Source organism: Protopterus annectens, chromosome 5.part0 (genome assembly GCF_019279795.1).
Source record: "Protopterus annectens isolate FY-2018-M chromosome 5.part0, PAN1.0, whole genome shotgun sequence".
Taxonomy (NCBI): domain Eukaryota; kingdom Metazoa; phylum Chordata; order Ceratodontiformes; family Protopteridae; genus Protopterus; species Protopterus annectens.
Window position 1 is genome coordinate 1369586735 of NC_056735.1, and position 23481 is coordinate 1369610215.

Consider the following 23481-nt stretch of genomic DNA (forward strand, 5'->3'; position numbering starts at 1 on the left):
GTAGGAAATTGAGACCTAATTCTGGAAAATTCTGTCTTCAGAAATAGAAAACACTTGCATTTTGAAAAAAGTTTAAGGCTTAAATCCTTTAGCATTGTCTAATTCCAAGACTGCAAAACTATGTTAGTTACTCTTTTGATATATCTTTGCCTCTTCTCCCATTAAGGTTCATGTTTCTTCAGTTTCAGAATGCATTCATGTCTGCACCCCAGTAGCAGCAAATGCTTCTGTTAAGTGTTCCATTAAAGCTGCTTTGCAGTTGACAAAACCAGAGACTGATCACATCATCCTGGAACTGGAATTTAATTTTATGCTGAACCACCAAAATCTGTGAACATTAAATGCCACTCCCCAAAAATCTTGTCTCTTGGCAACAGTCCAAATATAAGGAAGAACTCCTAAATTAAAAAAAAGAAAAATAATGAGTAATCCTCATTACACGATCATCCACAGCAAGAGAACATCATTAACGTCTAGTCCTTCTTTTATGGTCAAAGTGTTTAATCTGTTTTCTTTTATCAATCCTTTCAGCTTCCAGTCTTCTACTCAAACTACCAAAAGACTAGAAATGCATTTTGCCTACCTTGGACATTAATAATAAAAATAATAAAAGCAGTCATTTATTCATAAAAAAAGGGAACATCATTTTGTTTCCTTCAAGAAAGAAAGGGATTATCTTCCTGTCTTGAAACAAACCCTATCTAACTGATTATCCCACTGTATTACCTTTTCTTATTGTAAACAAAAGCACTCACAGTAAGACGTTGTCCCGTTCGATTCTCAGCTAGAGCATCTTCTGTTTGGAGACGTGTAAATGGGCGTACCTTCATTGAAGGTTGTGCGTCAGGGCTGGGAACCCGGCACGTAAAAATCCACTGCCAATCATTAGCGGACCGGAGTTCCGCTGTGGCGACCCCTAACCGGGAAAAGCCGAAAGACACAACAGCATTGTAAACACAACCAAATGGTAGAGGATCCTTTTAAAGTTCATCCTACTAGGGCAGCAGCTACTTCAAAACAAGTATGTGTTTGAAATGGTTCTACTCAGGATGCTCTAGAGGCAGCAACACAGACTACTCTCCATGCATTCACAAAAAATTATGACTTTCAACTCAATCTGGGAGTGGAATAGCTTTCTGGTGTGACTGTACTACAGCAGGTACTATAACTGTTCATATCCTATTCATTGTACTACATGGGTTGCTACCTAAATGTTATGATTTACTGTTACAGTAACCCTTCTTGAAGAAAGACAGAACACGTGTGAACTAATAACCATAACAGCAGATCTTCAAACTAACTACCCTTCTTCCACCTTTTTGTTCTTGGTTGAGGATTTTGTAATATGTTTGATGTAATTTATTATGAGTTTTTAATTGTGTGAACTTAATATTCACAGTTTAACTGTTATTGTTCATAAGAATGGGTACATAATAGATTTGTCTGCTTCAGGTATACTCCCTGTGAAGGTTTTAACCTCAAAGAAATATCAGTACTGTTGACATATAGCATCATCCTACCACCCTTGTCATTACTTTCCCTAACATGAGACTAGATTTAACTTTATCAAGGATGAAATCATCTACTGAAGAAATAGCTAGAACAACACAGCTTATCTGTTGATCTCCGTTACATTGATCCCTCCTTGAACATCTACTGTTATATCTCACTCAACAAAGATGCATCATTTTCACCTACTTTTACTGCTTAAGGCTAAATATTACTAATGTGCACCCATTTTTTTGTAGTGAGAAAACACTAACACAACCTGAAATTCAGCATCCTTTTTTATTTTCCATGCTATAGATTGTTGAAGAGGACTGCACTGATGATAATGAACTCTAACATGAAAGAATGCATGTTTTTAAAGCTACTGTTGTGTAATAGATTCATAAGTAAAGTGTTACAAATAACAGCATTGTAATTCATATTAGTGCAAGTGTAAAAAAAAGTTACCAGACACAGTCAAGCAACTTTGTCTAACCACCGAGCAATTTTAGGGAGCAGAGAAAATTTATTTGTATACCATACATTATTTGTTTCTCCAAGGCAGTATTGAAATGGTGCACAAGTACAAAATAATTCCTAAAGCTCTTGCAAAGACAGCATTACTGCCATAATTTGTTGTTTTTTTTTTTCTTTTAGAATACGTGTCAAGGAAGATCTTGTAAAACAGTACCAGAATGAAGTAAATCAACTTGAAGAAAAGAACAAGCGATACAAGCAAAGGGTAAGATATTTGTTTACATGCACTTAGACTTCTGCTGCTGTATATGTTTTTGAATTAACCATTAGAATAACAGCAGTTTCTCAGCTGTATATATGTTTGTATTATTTAGATACTAACTTAACAGTGCTTAATAAATTTCACTTCTGAATTGCCTGATGATGATGCAGGCTTAGTTTTAAACAAGCATGATTTAATTCTTTGTGAGACACACTTTATTATTAGATATCCCATGGAAAATATAATGTCAGTGTTTTTTTTGTTAACCTGGATTAAACCACAGCAACTAAGTGTCTGTTTTCAGTGGTGACTCTAGAACTTTAAAGTTGCTTAATAAGAGCTGCAAAAAATGTCCTCTTAGGAGGAAAAATAAATCACAAACTAGTCTTCTGGGGCTTTAGCTTGTTTACTGCATTGTACCAGTTTGGCAAGTTATACTGCCAACCACATACAGACTATTGGCTGCATAACTCTTAACATTTTCTGACCTCACTTACAGAGCTTCCGTGTTGAGCCTGTCAGCTAACCCTTATGATCATAATCTATTTCATGTCTACTGCTTTTTTGTATTTGTAAATTTTCAGCCATATACATTTCTGGTAAATTTCAGGTATGATGGTGATTTCTTGGTGAGACTTAAGGCAGATTCTTAATTCAATTCATACTGTTTCCTATAAAATATCAAAGCAAATGAAATTATGCAAGTGTTAGATGTCTCTGGGAGCAAAATTGTTTGAGTCACTTAGCTGCCGAAGGAATCTTCTCTTTAACAGATTCACAAACTGGTTCAGGCTCTGTATTTCTTATTCTGATGTATTTGTCTGCTCACACATGAACGACAGTCTGTGACCAAAGACTTGTACGCTCTGAAATATCCAGTTCTAAAGATGTTTGGCTATTTCATTCTCTTCTTGCTAATTCATTTGTTGAACTGCATGTTCCTATAATTTTTGTGTGTATAGTATTCCCCATGACTATAGAGAATTTTTCTATCCAGGTCCTTTCTGAATGGTGTTCTGCATTTGAGACCACCAAGAAGTCAAATCTATCATCCTTGAGATTTGATCTTCATGTTGGAAAAGTTAACTTTACCTCCCATTGAAACATTTGCTTCGGAGGGCAATTAAATATCTTTACTGGAAAATCCTCTTTCTAGTTGGAGCTACATCAGGCAGAATTTCAGATTTACAAACCCTGAAGTGCAGACTGCATTATAAAGTATTCCAGATGAAAGGGATTCATTACCAAAAAAATAAATGAATCCTTCTTTTATGCCCAAAATTGTCTCGGTTATTTCTGACAAGCATTCCTTTTCAACTTTTAATGTTCTGTCAAATTACCAACATGAAGGGGAGCATTTATTACATATCATGGAGGTCCAGATACAACTAAGATACAATATAAAGAAATTCAGTCTTTCAGGAAGATAGGTCAGGACTTTGTTTTCTTTATAAAAAGGAAATGAAGGCTTGTTTCCTCTATAAAAGGGAAAAGAAGGCTTGCCTATTTCCAAACAAATGTTATCCTAAGTTACTAGACCACTGTATTGACTTTTGTTTTCATATAAATGCAAGCATTTACAAGACACCGTTAGAGCACATTCCACTGCAACAGCAACTACTTATGCATAATATTTCAGAAATGTGTTTGCCCAAGATATTTTAGAAGCTGGATCATGACCTACAGTCCAAAGCTTTACCAAACTCTACAGTTGGAGGCTCATTTTGGAGGCAGGATAAGTTTTTGCAGGACTATACTACAAGGAATCCCATAGCTATTTCCCCCTCCAGGAATAGCAAAGTACTGCTGAGCTTGCTACTGTGTTGTAATGCTTTACTGTTACAGAAACCTTCCCCAAAGAAAATAATGAAATTGTCTAACAGATTTACAGTAAAATTAAATTTTCAAGGAGATATCTGTTTAAAAGAAAAGCCTCATTCATTTCTTTTGCCTATATGTGGACATTCTGTATCATGGAAAACTTACCTTAGGATTCTGAAAGCTTACCACAAAATGGAAGCCTTATCTTTAAAGGTTTCTGTGTGACAGTAAGCTGTACCAGTTTAGAAACCACTCTACCACTATGACTTTCCCATCACAGGGCTATACTGCACAGCGTGATCTCACTGGAGAAGCCGCACACTAATGTGGCAATCAGGGAGAGTGGGTAATGCTACTCAGCCATGTGCTGTCCACCAGAAACTGCTGTGGCTTCCAATTAATACAGCAGGGTTATTCAGAGAATTGATCTGCCAAGTTAAATTTTTCTAAAGGTCAATCAGAGTCTCTTTAATTGATGGCAGGTGTGTATCCAGTGAGACTGAATGCTGTGATTAAATCAAAAGGTACTTCAACAAAGTATTAGTTTAAGAGTGTGTACACTTATGCAACCAGCTTATTGTACGTTTTTTATTTTTTATATTTTTTCCCCTAATAGATTTGTTTTTCAATTGAATTGTACAGGTTATAGGTCACATTAAAGGTGGGAAACGTTTTGAAATGATTTATTGTAGTGTCATTTTTTTATATCACAAAAACCTGACATTTTAACAGGGGTGTGTAAACTTTTTACATCCTCTGTATGTGGATGTGTGTATGCATGTCTGTAGATGCATAAGTGCAACTGAAAGTGTGTGTGTGTGTGTGTGTGTGTGTGTGTATGTGCGCATGGATGTGTGTGTTTCTTTCTGTGCAAATGCATGCATGTGTAGGGGTACCTAATACTACCATGATGCACATCTTGGTGTGGACTTCACTAGTGAGGGCAAGTCTAACAATACAGTATTTAATTCAGATGCATGATAACGAGCTGCTAATGAGGTGTTTCTCCATGTGGCTTTACCAAGAAAAAAACTGATCAGCAATCAGTGAAAAACAGTATGGATGCAAAGAAGCACAGGACAGTTGCTATATGATATAACTGTGCACAGTCATAATTAAATCAGAAGGTAAAGTTAGTATGCCTGTGCAAATAAAGGCAAAATTAATTAGCAAAATTACAAACTTAAAATATCATCTTGGGTTGAACAGTATGCTTCTATAATTTTCAGTGTGTCTAACATTTCTAACATTTCTGACTAAGTAGCTGCATTGTGCTCTGCTGTCATGCCACACAATGATTCATAAAATGTTTCCGTTCATTAACCATGATGGTGAAGCTAATGTCATAACCATAATATTATATTGTATTGTGAGAGCTCCCATCATTGGGACCGGGAACCCAGCTGCATCCATCTGGTAGGGTAGGAAACAAGTGCGACTGTGGTAGCAGGATTACCTGCATTACAGGGAACTCCATTGTTGGAAAGTTTTTTCCTGCCATGATGTTTTGTTTTAATACTTATGTGCTAATGATGCTGTACATCAGCTGAAAAGCGTTTGTAAAATGCATTATTGTAACTGTAGGTACGTGGATCTTGTCCTATAACTTATGTAGTTGTGACCATCCCATATGCAGTTGGCATAGTGTTCCTGAATTGCTTTCAGTCTTGTGTGGGGATTCATATGCATAATTTATTTTTATTTTATTTCTATTTTATTTCCATTTCCATTTGTTAACTGGCATAGAACAGTGATCATTCTGGACCATTTTCAAGATCAGCCTGAATGCAGACTACTGTCTCAAAGAACACGCAAGTTAACAAACAACATAAATCAAGCACAAAACCACATTAGGTTATTTAATAGTAGATTGGTTACTTAGATAACCCCAAAATTAAGAAGTATTAGTAGGCTTTCAAAGTAGCATTTGTAACTAGCTAGCTGTGACTAAATGGCTTAAGATAAGTTGCTTATACACGACTCCGTTATATAGAATGCATGCACAGGGTACTATGTCTACACAATGGAGTAAGACTCTGTACAGGGATTTACTCTATTTTCTAGCTGACTCTGTAAATCACTACAGGAGTTGGTATGCCATTCTAGTATGTACCAGCCCTTCCTCATGGGATGCAATGTTTCTGAATCTCCCTCCAAGTCTTTTACCAACCTCAGTGATACCCAGCACAGAAAGAGAACTTTCTGTGGTTGAGATTTGTTAACCCAAGTTGTTTGAATAAGTATAATTTTATACATTTGTTAACTAGGTAAGCCCACTAGACTTAAGTGTCCCTTTTAAGGAGCTATTCAGGAGCACTTCATGGTTAAGTGACTTGCTCAGAGCCACACAGAAGGCAAGAGTAAAAGGAATCAACTCATTTATCTTTGGCTACATGACACAGCTTGTTAACAGCTTAGAGCCTTAATCCTTTGTGTTAATTGCCTGTAACCTCATGATTGCACAATATAGTATGCATCAAGTTTTGAAGTATTCTAACTCGGTCACGTTGTGTAACGTGTAATACTGCAACATCGTTTATGGTTTGAATAGAGCAAGGGTTGCTCATTCTTATATTTTATATTATTTGAGTAGAGCTGTGTGTGATCTCTCTAGGAATAACTCAGTATCTTAATTGGGCAGATGGCTGCTTATTCTTATATTTTTAATAAAGCAAGGTTTAATGCTTCTTAGAATTAATTAGTGTTTTAACAGAGCAGGAAGCTACTCATTTTTACATCATTTTAATAGGATAAGCTTTGTTAATTCTTGAATTATGTCAGAGTTTAGAAATTAATAAAAGTACAGTGCATATTATGCTTTTGGGTGGTATGAAATTATAACTGGATTGCCCTTGAGAGCAGTAGATGTATTAAGTGGTGAGAAATAATGGGAATCATGGATTTTTGAAATGGATTTCTAAGCAGGCCAGTATTGGATACAACAGAAGCCTTGGAAAAAAGAACATTTATTTTAATTTAACTTCCAATTTATTTATAATAGATTCATAATGTTCAATAATAAAATTAATATAAAAATGATATAATGGAATAAGAAAAAAAATTAAAATAGTAAATAAAAGTAAATAAACAGTATTCGTAAAAGCAGTCAGAGCAGTCATGTCAGTCATAGGCAAATTCAAACAGAGGGTAGTCTATGATCACTACCGGAACAAGCTGCAGTGTTGGTAAGTAAGATGATTTCACATTAATTATCTTACAAGAATGGAGAAGTGATCCAAGATGGTGTTGATAAATTTGTTAAAGAATGTTTAAAACTAGCAGTCATTGCACAGGAAATCTTGTCAGCTGAAGAGGTGATCTTGTTGCATGTTTCCATTTTACTAATGATACAATTGCACAGTGCATTTATCTGATAGTTAAATAGTGGTGAGGGACTGATAATAGTTACCCAGGTGTCTGAGCAATGCAAAATGTCCCACAGCAAACCCATGGTAACCACATATATAAGTCACTTTTTTAAGCCTGCGAGGAGTACTGAATACAATTTGTTTGGTTTTGATGGAATTTGCCAGTGTGTGAAAAACATCTCCAGATGTTTGCAGATTTAAACTGCATGTTATCTTGTATTATGTTGAGAGGTCACTTGTAAGAATAATCAGGTTGTCTAAATGTTATCCTTGTGCTAAGTGTCCCTTGATATCTGAAGTTAGTTGAGTTTCAGCACTCAAATCTGTTTCTTTGATCTCAGCACTTGTTCAGAAAAAAAAAAAAAAAAAAAAAAAATTTCATCTGCTTTTACTGTACTTGTGTTTCTACCTACTTTATTTTACTTTTGCATCATCTTAAAAGTACTCAATTGTATTTATTACTGCTTTGGTTTTTTTTAAAAACCTTTTCCAATTTTTCCTTTAAAAAGCCCCCCTTTTGGGGTTTAAACAAAAAAATTTTGGGGGGGGTTTTCTAGAAATGTTTTCCCCCCAGACAACCACATCAGTAGAAGCAGCCTCTCCTCCCCATAAAGGACCGTTATCTTCCTCTGCACCAACGGCCACATCCAAGCGTCGAGCACCGGTGTCTCAGCCACCCCTGGAGGGTGCCCCCTCTTCCTCGGAGGCTTCTTGGATGCTCCCCGAAGAGGTCCCTAGGAAAAGATTGTGTAAGAGGAGACACTTAGATTCTCCACAAGAATCTTTAACATCCGATACTGACTTGGATGAGTCAGAAGGGTCCCCAAAGTCACCTTCAGAAGATGTCTCTTTTTCTGACATCTTGGAGATCCTGAAGCAGAGAGGTGATTGGCAGTCCCTCCCCCCTTCTGAGGATGAGTCAGTCTTGCTGAAGGCATTTGGTGCTCGCCCTTCCTCCTCCTGGGTCACTCCGCCTTGATGAGTTAATGGAGTTGATTGCTCGAAGGCGTGGGAGACTACCTGACACAGTGGAACCGGTCCCTAGGAAGCCTAATAAGTACATCACTGCACCCCAAGACAAGGCTTACCTCACTAAAGGAGTTCCAGTGGGCGCCATGGTGGTGGCAGCGCCACGAAAAGGAGATGTCGGAATCTTCCTCATCTGTCCATCCGCCTAACAGAGATTCTAGGACTATGGACAGATACAGGAAGCGCATTTTAGTTCAGCGGCTTTTTCTATGCGGTCCCTGAACTATTTGACCCATTTTACACGCTTACAGAGGGATCTAGTCAAAGAGTTGGGAGATACCCTCCAGGGTACTACAGATGCTGCGGTCTCAGAGAAAGTTTCAGCACATCTAAATACCCTTACATCCATTGTTAACTCATCCATGAGGCTGATATCATACGCAGCGAAGGATCGAATAGAACAGCGGCTTCAGCGATTGCTCTGAGGCAATCCTGGATGCGCTTATGTTCATTTGCGGAAGCCTTCAAGTCTTCCTTTACTAACTCCCCATTTGATGGTGCCACACTTTTGGCCCTAAAGTAAAGGAGACCCTTACCGGTGTGAACAGGAGGGAAAGACTCTGTCTGCTGTCGGAGTCCGTTTTCCATCCCTTCAGACCGTACCCCAAAGGGCAACGTGGTGGGAAAATGTGGTTTCGAAAACCCCAAGGATCTTTCCCAGGCACACAGGGTGATGCCCTCTAGAGGCAGAGGAGGGGCAGAGGTGGAAGACGCCGCCCTGGCGGCAGAGGGGTCCGCGAAACCAAGGTGACAGGGATACCCCCCCTGGAAATCCTTTCCAGCACTCCTGAGAGGAGGCCCGACTGTCCTGCTCTGGAGGCAGTCGGGGGTCGCTTAGCTTTATACCCTCAGGCCTGGCAAAACTTTACTACAGACAACTGGGTAAAAAGCGTTGTTACCAGAGGTTACAAAATACCATTCCTATCCACCCCATTCCAAAGAAAAACTCCCAGATGTACCGCCCATCTGAGACCCAGCAGCTATAGAAATTTCAAAGCTGCTAGAAAAGAGTCATCCAACCAGTCCCAGCGGACCAAATAGGATTCGGGACTTACTCAAGGTTCTTTTTAATTCCAAAGAAGACAGGGGACTGGAGGCCGATTCTGGACCTAAGCAACCTCAACACCTTTGTCAAGAAGGAAAAGTTCCGAATGGTCACGCTTCAATCGTTCCTTCCATTCCTACAGAAGGACGACTGGATGTGCTCAATAGATCTGAAGGACGCATACTACCACATCAAAATGGCCAGGGCGTCCAGGGATCATTTGCGCTTCCGGCTGGGAGCCAGTGACTACCAGTTTCGAGCCCTGCCCTTTGGTCTGACCTCAGCCCCCAGGGTTTTCACCAGATGCATGGCAGTGGTAGCGTCTCATCTGAGGCGCCTAGGATTCCAGGTGTTTCCGTATCTGGACGACTGGCTCCTGTCTGCCACCACCCGGCATCAACTGATACAGGCCAGGGATTACACCCTACAACTTTGTATTCACCTCGGAATTTCCGTAAATTTCAAAAATTCTTTACTACAGCCATCACAGCATATCTTATTCATAGGAGCGGAATTAGATGCGCATCATTTGATTCTAAGGCTTCCTACAGAAAGGATAGTCGCACTTCAAAACAACATTTCTCTCCTTCTGTCGTCCAAAAAATCCCCGGCAAAGCTGGTTCTAAAGGTCTTGGGTCTCATGGCAGCTTCTCTCATTGCGATACCATTGGGAAGACTGCACATGAGAGTTCTACAATGGCTGCTGTTTGCACAATGGTCGTTCCAACAGCTACCTCTGACACACGAAATTCTGATAACAAACACATGCAAATCACACCTAACTTGGTGGCTTCAGACTTGCAACCTTTCCAGCGGAAGACCATTTGTGCTACCCACACCGTCAGCGACGATAACCACAGACGCTTCCCTGATAGGGTGGGGGGGCATCTTTCAGGGACAGACAGTCCAAGGCGAATGGACCAATCTGGAGTACAATCTGCACATCAATGTTCTGGAGTTGAGGGCAGTGTTTTAGCGTTGCAACACTTTGCTCCCCTTCTTCCTCTAGGGACTATTGCAGTTCAGACAGACAACATGTCCGTAGTCTGGTACATAAACAAGCAAGGGGGAACCAGGTCTTATCAACTATGCAGAGAGGCCATGAGAATTTGGCAATGGGCGGAGTCCACGGGTCGCTTTCTGATGCAACGCACATCCCGGGGTCATCCAGCGTCATAGCCGACAGGCTGAGCAGAGCAATACTGTTGCCTCACGAGTGGTCCCTCAAACAGTCAATTGCGAACATGATATTTCGCAAGTGGGGCCAGCCTTCCTGCGATCTGTTTGCGTCTCCAATGAACGCCAAATGCAGGAGCTACTTTGCCCTATTACCCCCTCCAGGGGAAGTCCCCAGGGACGCGCTGGTGCACGATTGGCCCCCAGGTCTCCTGTATGCTTTTCCTCCATTTCCCCTGATTGCAAAGTTTCTGCAGAAAGCCAACAACCTTCAGAGGACGATAATCCTCATTGCCCCATTCTGGCCTCGTCAAATTTGGTTCCCCTTTCTGTTGCATCACCGCATTCGGGGACCTTGGATGCTGGACCCAGAGCCAGATCTACTGACTCACTTGTCAGGAGTTCCTCACCCATCGCTCGAATCACTCCATCTAGCAGCTTGGCTGCTCCGCTTCCCTTTCTAGCCAGGTCTGATTCCCTTACACCGGGCGGTTCAGAATATTTTAGTGGCTTCTCATAAAGCTTCCACTACAAAACCTACACCAGTAAATGGAAGCGTTTCGTCTTCTGGGCTAATTCACATCATTTGGACCCTGTTATAGCTCCGTTGAACAAGATCTTGGAGTTTTTGACAGAATTGTTTCATGAAGGAGCTTCTCCTGCTACTTTAAGAGTGCAATTGGCTGCCATTTCTAACTTTCATGTGGAAGAATGTGGTGCCTATTATGGCTCACAGACTTTGTAAAGCTTTTTTAAAAGGATCTTTTCATATCAGACCACCAGTTAGAATTCCTACATCACCGTGGAATCTGAACCTCTTACTTTCTAAATTGATGTTGCCCCCTTTGAACCAGCCTCAGTTTGCCCATTGAAATTTTTATCGTGGAAAACTCTATTCCTGGTGGCCATTACATCCGCTAGGCGAGTGTCTGAGCTTCAGGCTCTTTCTATTAAACACCCTTATTTAATTTTCCACTCTGACAGAGTATCCCTTCGCACTAATCCATCCTTTCTCCCCAAAGTTTGCTCTACTAATAATATTAATCAGTCCATTGAATTACCCACCTTCTTCAAAAATCACTCTAATAAATTAGAGTATATGTTGCACAAATTGGATGTCCATAGACAACTCAGGTTTTATTTGGATAGAACAAAAGATCACAGGAAATCTGATCAACTGTTTGTAGCCTTTGCTGACAGCAGGAAGGGTGTAGCAGTTACGAAATGAACTCTTTCCAAATGGCTAACTGATTGTATCACATACGTATATGAGGCTTCTAATCAAACCTTATCGGTCAAACCTAAAGGACATTCTACGAGATCAGTGTCTACATCCTTTGCTCACGCAGCTCGCTTACCATTAGACACGATTTGTGCGGCTGCTACTTGGGCTAAACCACATACATTTATCTCTCATTACAAAGTGGACAGGGTTTCTAGGGATAGGGCAACCTTTGGTTCCACTGTGCTCAAGAACGTTCTCCCGTGAGTTCCTCAGGATCATGGAGCTAGGGACGCTACCCATGTGTAAGAACAAAGGCGAGATTGAACACTCTCACATATAGAAGTTATGTCCTTACCATAGCGTTCCATGTGGAGTGTTCATCTCGCCTTTGTTCTTACACCACCCTCCACCCTTAGGAAGAACGTTCAATTTGGTGCCTGGTCTGGAGTATTCTCCTTCTGCAGTTGCAATAGTTGTATTGTATGATACACTTGTGTATATATATATATATGTATATATGTATATAGATGATCCTATCATTATGTAAATTTTGGTATGTGTGTGTGCTCTCTATGGCTGGTTTGCTTGCAAACTAGATCTGAGGTAAAGGTAGAGGGGGATTGTGGGTATTAGGTGATCTCGAGCTTCTTCTCGATGCAGAGCTTGCAAGCGGCCGAACCCATGTGTAAGAACAAAGGCGAGATGAACACTCCACATGGAACGTTATGGTAAGGACATAACTTCTATTTTCTGAATCTCCCTCCAAGTCTTTTACCAACCTCAGTGATACCCAGCACAGAAAGAGAACTTTCTGTGGTTGAGATTTGTTAACCCAAGTTGTTTGAATAAGTATAATTTTATACATTTGTTAACTAGGTAAGCCCACTAGACATAAGTGTCCCTTTTAAGGAGCTATTCAGGAGCACTTCATGGTTAAGTGACTTGCTCAGAGCCACACAGAAGGCAAGAGTAAAAGGAATCAAGCCATTTATCTTTGGCTACATGACGCAGCTTGTTAGCTCAGAGCCTTAATCCTTTGTGTTAATTGCCTGTAACCTCATGATTGCACAATATAGTATGCATCAAGTTTTGAAGTATTCTAACTCGGTCACGTTGTGTAACGTGTAATACTGCAACATCGTTTATGGTTTGAATAGAGCAAGGGTTGCTCATTCTTATATTTTATATTATTTGAGTAGAGCTGTGTGTGATCTCTCTAGGAATAACTCAGTATCTTAATTGGGCAGATGGCTGCTTATTCTTATATTTTTAATAAAGCAAGGTTTAATGCTTCTTAGAATTAATTAGTGTTTTAACAGAGCAGGAAGCTACTCATTTTTACATCATTTTAATAGGATAAGCTTTGTTAATTCTTGAATTATGTCAGAGTTTAGAAATTAATAAAAGTACAGTGCATATTATGCTTTTGGGTGGTATGAAATTATAACTGGATTGCCCTTGAGAGCAGTAGATGTATTAAGTGGTGAGAAATAATGGGAATCATGAATTTTTGAAGTGGATTTCTTAGCAGGCCAGTATTGGATACAACAGAAGCCTTGGAAAAAAGAATATCTATTTTAATTTAACTTCCAATTTATTTATAATAGATTCATAATGTTCAATAATAAAATTAATATAAAAATGATATAATGGAATAAGAAAAAAAATTAAAATAGTAAATAAAAGTAAATAAACAGTATTCGTAAAAGCAGTCAGAGCAGTCATGTCAGTCATAGGCAAATTCAAACAGAGGGTAGTCTGTGATCACTACCGGAACAAGCTGCAGTGTTGGTAAGTAAGATGATTTCACATTAATTATCTTACCAGAATGGAGAAGTGATCAAAGATGGTGTTGATAAATTTGTTAAAGAATGTTTAAAACTAGCAGTCATTGCACAGGAAATCTTGTCAGCTGAAGAGGTGATCTTGTTGCATGTTTCCATTTTACTAATGATACCATTGCACAGTGCATTTATCTGATAGCTAAATAGTGGTGAGGGACTGATAATAGTTACCCAGGTGTCTGAGCAATGCAAAATGTCCCACAGCAAACCCATGGTAACCACATATATGTCACTTTTTTAAGCCTGCGAGGAGTACTGAATACAATTTGTTTGGTTTTCATGGAATTTGCCAGTGTGTGAAAAACATCTCCAGATGTTTGCAGATTTAAACTGCATGTTATCTTGCATTATGCTGAGAGGTCACTTGTAAGAATAATCAGGTTGTCTAAATGTTATCCTTGTGCTAAGTGTCCCTTGATATCTGAAGTTAGTTGAGTTTCAGCACTCAAATCTGTTTCTTTGATCTCAGCACTTGTTCAGAAAAAAAAAAAATTTCATCTGCTTTTACTGTACTTGTGCTTCTACCTACTTTATTTTACTTTTGCATCATCTTCAAAGTACTCATTTGTATTTATTACTGCTTGGTGTAACTCATTCTAAGCCTTTTGGTTTAAACACTTGGGCTTCGGACCAGTTTTGCACTGAGAGGGTTTGTGGTCTGCACTGTAGTGGCAGAACAGGTAGCTTACATCCTTCTAGGTTGGGAACTGCTGATTGAGGGCCCAGTGTCTGTTATTCTAAAAGTGTATTAATTCTGGATTAAGCACTTGGGCGTTCAGGCCAGTTATTTTACATTAAGAGGGTTTGTGGTCTGCACTCTTGTGGGTGGAGAGACTGGACTCTGCCCTTCTGAGCTGGGAATTTCGGGTTAAAGGCTTATAGTGCATGCATATCTGAACTGCTTCTTACTGAAGTTGGTGCGCCTTGTTTGCTGTGGCATAGACTGGATTCGGGCCTGCTGGATCTAGCTTTGTTTGTGTAACTTGAGCACTAATCCAGGCATTCTCTAAAGTATTCAATTGTATTTATTACTGCTTGGTAGTAACGTGATTAAAGTGTAGCTATCATTCTAAGTCTTTTGGATTAAGCACTTGGGCTTCAGACCAGTTGTTTTACATTAGGAAGGTTTGTGGCATGCACTGTGGTGGCAGGACAGGTAGCTTTCATCTTTCTAAGTTGGGAACTGCTGATTGAGAGCCCAGTATCTGTTATTCTTAAAGTGTATTAGTTCTGGTTTAGGCACTTGGGCTTCAGGCCAGTTATTTTACATTAAGAAGGTTCGTGGTCTGCACTCTTGTGGGAGAAGAGGCTGGACTCTGCCCTTCTGAGTTGGGAATTTCTGGTTAAAGGTTTATAGTGCCTGAATATCTGAACTGTATCTTACTGAAATTGGTACACCTTGTTTGCTGTAGCATAGACTAGATCCAGGCCTGCTGAATCTAGCTTTGTTTATATGCTTGTTGTTTGTTTGCTTGTTATTTCCCTGGAACGCTAATTCCACCTAATACGCGGCTTCTCAGCGCTTCTGTGGATCACTAGTGATATCTGTATTGCTTACTGTACTTATTTCCTCGTTTCACTTGAAAGAAAGTTACTGTTTGTCGTTTTTGCATTTAAGTTACCTGTAACACATTGCACTTAAGTTACCTGGCACTTGTGCGCTAAAAGAATTATATAAGTCAGCACTAAAAATTAAAAGCACTACACCCTCACTCCCCACTGGCCCTTGTTTTCAATTATTAAGGAATTCCCAATATTATTCTAGCATGTCCAAAGGTCAGTTGTCAATCTCCTCTCCGGTCCAGCTGATGAATCTGGGAATCTTGAGGCAATGTTACAACTGCCTCATGTACACAGACAACCCTCTCCTCCTCCCAACAAATTCCAACACATGTGAGAGATGCAACCATATAGCCAAACTGGAGGCTAAGCTCTCTCAACTCAGTACTGGCATAACCAGTCAGGAGGAGAAGGAAACCACACTCACTACAATTCCAGTCTCACATAGACCTACCACGACAGCAAACCAAACACATAATCACACAAAAACATACTCGGAGGCTCTAAATAAAGATCTGCCTAAGCAGCAGAGACCTCCAAAGCAGACACCCAAGCAACCGCTACCCCAAAACAAAACACGTGCAACACATATCTCTCAAAGCCAGTGTGCCAAACAGTCACAGCCCTTAAGACTAAACAACACACCTGATACACTTGTAATAAGTGACACTATCATCAGGCACACTGACGTCCCGCTCACCAGGCTGAACAAGGAGAGGGTCACGGTGAGCAGCCTGTCGGGCGCTAGGATCCGCCACATAACACAAGCACTCAGGTCACTCCAAGGCAAGTATAAATATGACTCAGTCATTGTCCATGCTGGTGTGAATGACCTGAGACATACCTCCCTGGACTACATGAAAAGAGACATAAAGGAACTCTCTGAGCATGTAGCCCAGGCCGGTATGACCCTCACCAAGAATGATGCCACAATATGAAGACAAGATGATCAATTTCAACAATTGGCTCAAGTACTGGTGTCATTCAAAGGGGATCCAATGCCTGTCAGCTTGGGATGATATGCTCGACAAGCCACGATGCTTCACTAGGGACGGCTTGCACCTGTCACCCCTGGGCTTTCGGATATTGGCAAAGGCTCTTGCTACCCCCATAGTGCCTTTTTTAGGCAAGGCTCAAAAGACAAACCCACCTCCATAGGTATCACAAGGGATAAGAAACTAAGAGTAATGCTACTCAACGCCAGAAGTCTAAACCTCAAGATGCACGCACTCAAAACTCTCCTTAGCATGGAGAACATCGATATCTGTGCAGTAACAGAAACCTGGTTCAGGGCTCCCGAGAGCACCCCAGCACTACCAGGTTATACCTTATACCATTCTTTTCGGCCCCAAAACTTGGACCGAACCACAAAAGGAGAGGGAGCATCGATATTCATCAAAGATACCCACACCTCCAGGTTGGTGGCAAAGCACAAAGCATCAGAGACTATCCATGTGCAACTAACAGTGGGTAAAACTGCCTTCCAGTTTATAGCCTGCTACAAACCACCCTCCCAAACCCAGAAACCCCACTCGGCCTTTCTGAGAACACTGGAAAATATGAAGGTCTCTCCAAACACCATTATATTGGGCGATTTCAACTACCCAAACATAGACTGGGAGCATTACTCTAGCTCCAACACCCTAGCCCAAAGGTTCCTAGAATTTATAAACTCAAATGCTATGGAACAACTTGTTACCACTCCCACAAGAGGGGAAAACATACTGGACCTGATCATCACCAACATAGGGACTCTATGCTCCAGACCAGAAGTGTATCCCTCACTGGTAAGATCAGACCATAAACTAATCTCACTGGATATTCACATCCCGACCCCACCCCCTGCCCAGAAAACCACAGTGGAAAACTTCTCTAAAGCAAATTTCACACTCCTCAAAACCGAGGTGGAATCCTTCCAAGGCCCCCGGCCTGTGGAAAATACTGCCCAGACCGCAGAATCCTTTATAAACGCATTCTATGAACACCTTCAGAAATGCATGGATCATGCGATCCCAAATAAAACCAAGACCCAATCCTCCAAAGGCAGATGTCCTGTCTGGTGGACCCCAGCCATAAACAAACTATACAACAGAAGGAGGAAGCTACTAAATTATAGAGCAAAATCCCAAAAAGGGAAGGCATCACTGATCAGTATTAGCAAAAAACTATGGGCACTCATAAAATTGTCTAAGGCCAGCTTCGAGAGAAAAATTGCACAGGACACTAAGGATAATCACAAGGCTTTCTTTAGTTATGTTAGGAACCTGGGTGGTAATTCCCAGATATGCTCAGAATTAGTCCAAAATGACAAAAAATACACTGAACCCACAGACATTGCCAACATCTTAGCTGACAGGTTCAGCACAAACTTCTCCCGCCCCCCCCCCCCCCCTCTACACCAAAAGGGCAAATATCTATCCCAGCAGAGTGCTGGCCCCCTGACATCTCAGATGCGCTGCCCTCTCCAAAGCAAAAAACACAGCATCAATGGGACCAAACGGTGTCCCGGGCTGTGTCCTACATGAACTCCAAGAAGAGCTAAACCCAAACAAAATACTACTGTTCAATCTTAGCCTTACTACAGGATATGTGCCCAAAGAGTGGCGTACAGCAACAGTGGTCCCTCTCCATAAAGGTGGTGCCTCAACGGATCCTGGAAACTATCGCCCCATAAGCCTGACTAGCTTGATCTGCAAAGCTATGGAAAGGATCATCATGGACCTCATAAATAAAGATATTGGGGACCTACAGACACTGGATCCTACCCAGTTCGGCTTTGTTAAGGGCAGATCCTGTCTCTTAAACGTGGTTGATTTCTTTGAAACAGTCACCAAGGCCATTGACGAGGGGAAGGTGGTCCACACAGCCTACCTGGACCTCGCAAAAGCCTTTGATACAATACCCCACTCGGGCATTATAGATAAGCTCACCAGCTTAAATATAAACCCCTATGTCACTAGATGGATTGCAAACTGGCTCAAGGACAGAACCCACATGGTTAGAATTGCTGGAGCCATGTCAGTCTCCAAACCAGTTACAAGTGGTGTCCCACAAGGCTCAGTCCTGGGACCTCTCTTGTTCGGTATATATTTCTCGGAGGTACAGGCCAACACGGAAGGACTGTGGCTGACCAAGTTCGCAGATGACTGCAAACTGGGCGCCATAATCGACTCTCCAGCCGACACAAGCATCCTCCAAAAGGGCCTCATAGAAACAGACAACTGGTGCCAGAGCCATGACCTCTAGCTAAATGCCAAAAAGTCTATAGTCATCCCCTTTGTTTTTGCCAAAGTGCCCACAAATTACCACATAGGTGGTAATCCATTAAGTACAGAAGAAGTAATTAGGGACCTGGGGACCCAAGTTGATAGCAATCTCTCATTTGACAACCACGTGGCCAAAGTGGTTAGAAAAACATTTTATATAGCCCACCTAATCATGAAGGGATTCATATCTAGATCAGGGGAGGTCATCGTGCCTCTTTACTCATCCCTCATCAGGCCCATAATTGAGTACAATGCCCCTTTTGGGATGTACCTTACCAGACACCTGCAGCAACTGGAAAGACACCAAAAGTACCTCACCAAGAGGATCAAAGGGCTCAAACCGATGCCATATGCTGCCCAGTTACAGAAACTCCAGCTCTACTCAGTGGCATACCGCCTGTTCAGAGGCGATCTGTGCCTGACGTATAAAGTCATGTCCAACCCGGAATTAATGGACATGCTGCACCTCAGAAAATCCAAATCCCATCGATCTACACGCTCAAGAGACTTGAACCTCAGCACTGAAATAAATAGGACATGCTGGAGGGACAGATTCATAACCCAGAGGCTCCCTTCACTCTGGAATAAAATCCCAGTCCAGGTTAGGCAGAGTCCCTCATTGACTCTCTTCAAGAGGAATCTTGATGAGTGGATGGGAGATCGTAGGTTTACCCTGGGTATCACTTCTGTGTCACTGTTAGACAGAGGCACAGTATACTAACCTCGAAAAAGGGCATAGCAAAATAAATTTAAAATGGGTGGCGAAAGCCAAACACGTTCTGGCTAGGCTTATAAATGCCCTAGGGCAGATAGCCTAGTATGAACCTATGAACCTAAGCAGTGTGAAAGAACATAGCTGAAAACTGACCATGCAGCAGTCTTATGAGAATGGCACTAGCTGGTAATAAGGTATATATTAATTTTAGTGCCAAGGTTTCATTGGAAGGGCAAATTATTCGTAACTAGCCACACATACTGAGTGAAAGGTCAGTTATCTTCGTGTATTTCCACAGTCTATGATGAGGTCCATGAAAATAACATCAAGAAAAATCGCATTGTCCATATTTTGTCCATATTTTTAAGGACCTGTGGTACAGGGATCCCAGTGGAAACCATATTGCCCCTGAGGTATGATTCTGTACTTAATAAATGATAAATGTTTTCATACATCTATTTATTATTTATTGGGTTTTTTTGTATTTTTCTAGTTATGATTTTCTACTTATTATGGTAGTGAAACATTTATGAGACGACAACAACTTTTTCCAACAAATGAGTTGGACTGATCTCATCCAGAACCTTGAGCTTGGTTGTCTCTGAGAGAAGAATCATACTAGCTGGCATTCGTGAAGGCTGAATAACTGAGTTGGTAGCTGAGCAATGTATGTGCCATACCTAGCTTTACGGAATGGCAATTAAGAACCCAAATTCCAGACATTTTTTAAATAGGAGTTGATCATGTTGTTTGTTGTCTTGGAGAAGCAAAAAAGGAAGGGGTTGGTGAGAGAGAAATTTTGCTGTGCACACTGTGTCAAGTAATGTGATTTGCAGCATCACCCTGCTTAATCTGGTGCTAATATAACTATATGAATTGTGCCACAACTCTCTACTGCACAAAACTTAATGTACCGTTATCACAAATATGTTCTTCTCTATTACCTCATCTCCTTTATCGTTTTTGTGCCTTCTCCCCACCTTCCTTTCTTTGGACTGCTCTAATTCATTATATCTTCTTGTGCCCTAGATTTTGAACACATCTTTATGGTAACAACTATTCTTACATACAAGCTGAGAATATGTGCATACTGATGTTATTGCACTGCATATACCTCCCTGTATTTAAAAAAAAAAAAAAAATATATATATATATATATATATATATATATATATATATATATATGTACAGCCCATGTAACTCTTATTTTGAATCAAAACTTTTTCTGAATGATATAACTGACGAAAAGGGTTGTCTGAATAATGGAACAGTTGCTCTTGAATGAAACAGACTGTAAATGATGAAACAATGCAAATGATGTCTATTATATTGGAACTTTTCTCCCTGGCCATTGCTGGAAAAGGACTGCAGTGTACAACTCATTTGTGCACTCTCTATCATGAGAGATCCTTTGTGATTATGCAGAGAGAGTATAATTGACTCATTCTTTGGTGAGGGTAGCTAGGTCTTTTGACAGACCACACCTTTCATATTAGACATTTTATTTCACAAATGTAGATTTCAATATTTGAAAAATTGGTCAAGTTTGCGATTTGAGCAAGCAATTAATACATAAAAAAAAAACAAATTAAAAAAGTCTAAGTAGGTATTTCATTGTAAACTTTGTTATTTATGTTTGTTAATTTTGTAATTTTTCATTCATGTATGTATCAAGTATTATATTATATAGTGTTATAAATTTTTCTAAATAATTTTTTTCATCATTTTTAACATACATACATATTAAAAAAAGAAACGTTTATAAACTAGTCAGTTTTGCAAACTTTTAAAAAAGTGTCATCTAATTTTTTTCACTTTCCCAGTATAATATCACTGTTTAATAGAATAAATAGATAAAATAAAATAGGTTAGCTGTACTGAGAGAAATATTTTTGAAGGTCTTTATAGTATGGTCGCAGATACAGGTCTGGGTCAGACTTTTTTGACTTTCACTTATAGGCAAACTAATATATAATAACCACCTTGAAGATTTTCCTGGAAAGAACAACATTGATAAGATAAATTAGTTTTCCTTTTATTTTCCAGTTGTAGTTCTATAAAAGGTATATTATTTATATCGTATTTGACAACCCCATCCTCCCATGACAAATGGTCTCTATTACAACTGTGCAAAATTGATCAATGAAAGAAAAATAAATTGGTTGTTAGACTGATGTTGACTATGTAAGAAATCGGTCCATTCTGGAAGTCAAGATGGCTGCAGTCCTATAGACACCATTATCCCTTAGCTCCTGTAAGGATTTCAAAAAATCTAACCAATTCAGTACAGAGCACATACAGTATAAACTAAAGAAATAAGAAAACCTTATTGCTATAATCTCCATTCCATATACATCCAAATTAGAAAAAAATAAAATTTCTTATCTTAAAAGTGGAGGATTAGTCAAGATTGGGCCTGAGATCCTTGGCTAACCGGAACCACGAGGGAAAGGGTGAAGAGAAAAGGATGGGAAAAAGAAAAAGTTCAGAGATGTCAATTGAAGCTGACAACATGGGCATTCAAACCACTAAAACTAAATTTCAACTGTGGCATCATCTGAAAAAGATGTTTTTTTTCCTAAAAGACCTAGACCTGGGAAACGAGTTTATATCACATCATCAACATTTCAAAATATCGAATCGGATATGGTCGACACCATATCATCGATATTTTGAAACTTCGAACATAAAAAAAAGAAAACAAAAAAGAAAAAATAAAACAACTAAACATTGCAAGCAGGGGGGCAAGCCCCTTGCAACCCCCCCACATCCCCGTTACTTAAATATACCAACTCTGAGATAGCATTACATTGCAGTAACCGGAAGTCTCCCCTCACTTTCGCTGATATGGTGCCAACCATATCAGCTAAAATATTTTCAGTCTTCGAAGCAATAAACACCCCTGGGAAACAAAAAGATACAAGTAAAGTGGCTAATAAAGCTAAACCAGAACAATTTACAAGTCTTGAAGATTTAAAAATGGCTCTGCAACCAATTCAGTCTGCTATACAAAAGTTTTCTGATCAGGTGCAGACCTTTGGGGATACCATAATCAAACTGATAACAGAATGGAAAAGACTGAAGCAGGAGTTCTAGAAAACAAAATTAAACTTGAACAGCTGGAGAAGAAATCAGACTCTTAACACTAAATATATACAGGAGATGCAACAAAGAATCATCGACCTTGAAGCTAGATCCAGATGCAACAATATAATTATCAGAGGTATCCCTGAACAGATTTAACAGCCTAATCTCATGGAGATGATTCAACAAATATTTAACTCCTTGCTTGAAAGTGCAGCTGATGCAATAATCATTGAAAGAGCTCTCTGAGCACTCCAATCACCTCAAAATACAAAAAACCCTAGACAAGTTTATGTTAAAATATTAAATTACCAAGATGTCTTTAAAATCCTTTCAGCTGCCAAAAAAAGGAAATATCTTATGTGGAATAGCAATAAAATCTTGTTCTCTCGAGATCTGTCATTGCAATTAAAGCAGGAGAGACCAAAGCTTCTCCCCCTAATACAGAAAAAAATCAAATTTCAAATGAAATACCCTAACGCTTTCTCCTTTTGTCATAACAGAATTAAATATACAGTATTGACAGTTCAAGAGGCTAGAAATGCCTTTCTAAACTCTTTCAAAGAATTACCTGCTGATGAGTTCACTAAGCGCTGAATGACGTCGGAGCTTGGCTTTTGATGTCTTGATTTGATATCCTTTCTTCCTTTCTGTATGTCCGAAGTGAGCGGGTAAATTGCAATTTAGATTTCTGATGCTTTGTACCTTCCCAGTAGGTCCTGTTATCTCTAAGTTCAGATTACCAGTCGGAGTTCTTACATATAACTACATGTGCATGAAGCTGCTTCCACCCACGTTTTAACTATCCTGTAGCTGAACTCACTTCCACTCAGTTCCTTCACTTCAACAAGCCTCTTTCAGTTAAGGGGAATGATCATCTTTATTCTTCATGCTGGTGCATTCTTATTTATTTGATGCTATAGAGACCAAAACAAGCTTCAGACAACTTAACGTCAGCAGAATCCTTCCGGTCCTAGGAAGAATGTAAAGAGATGCTTTTCAATCAAAGTTGGATAAATATATATGGACCTATTTTTCAGAACTTCCATTGTAGGATCAACTGTTTCCTGCCTTTCCTATAAGATGTCTAGTCCAGATACAGATTTGCTGTATCCAGGACT

At 39.9% G+C, this 23481-nt stretch overlaps 1 protein-coding gene across 1 annotated transcript in view; it reads left to right on the plus strand.

The window, feature by feature from the left end:
- Positions 1-23481, plus strand: part of CCDC83 (coiled-coil domain containing 83) — a 1061671-nt gene that overhangs the window by 220497 nt on the left and 817693 nt on the right. Inside the window, exon 3 of the mRNA XM_044071188.1 lies at positions 2146-2230. Within this exon, the coding sequence (XP_043927123.1) occupies positions 2146-2230 (85 nt within the window). The remainder of the gene's footprint in view (positions 1-2145; positions 2231-23481) is intronic.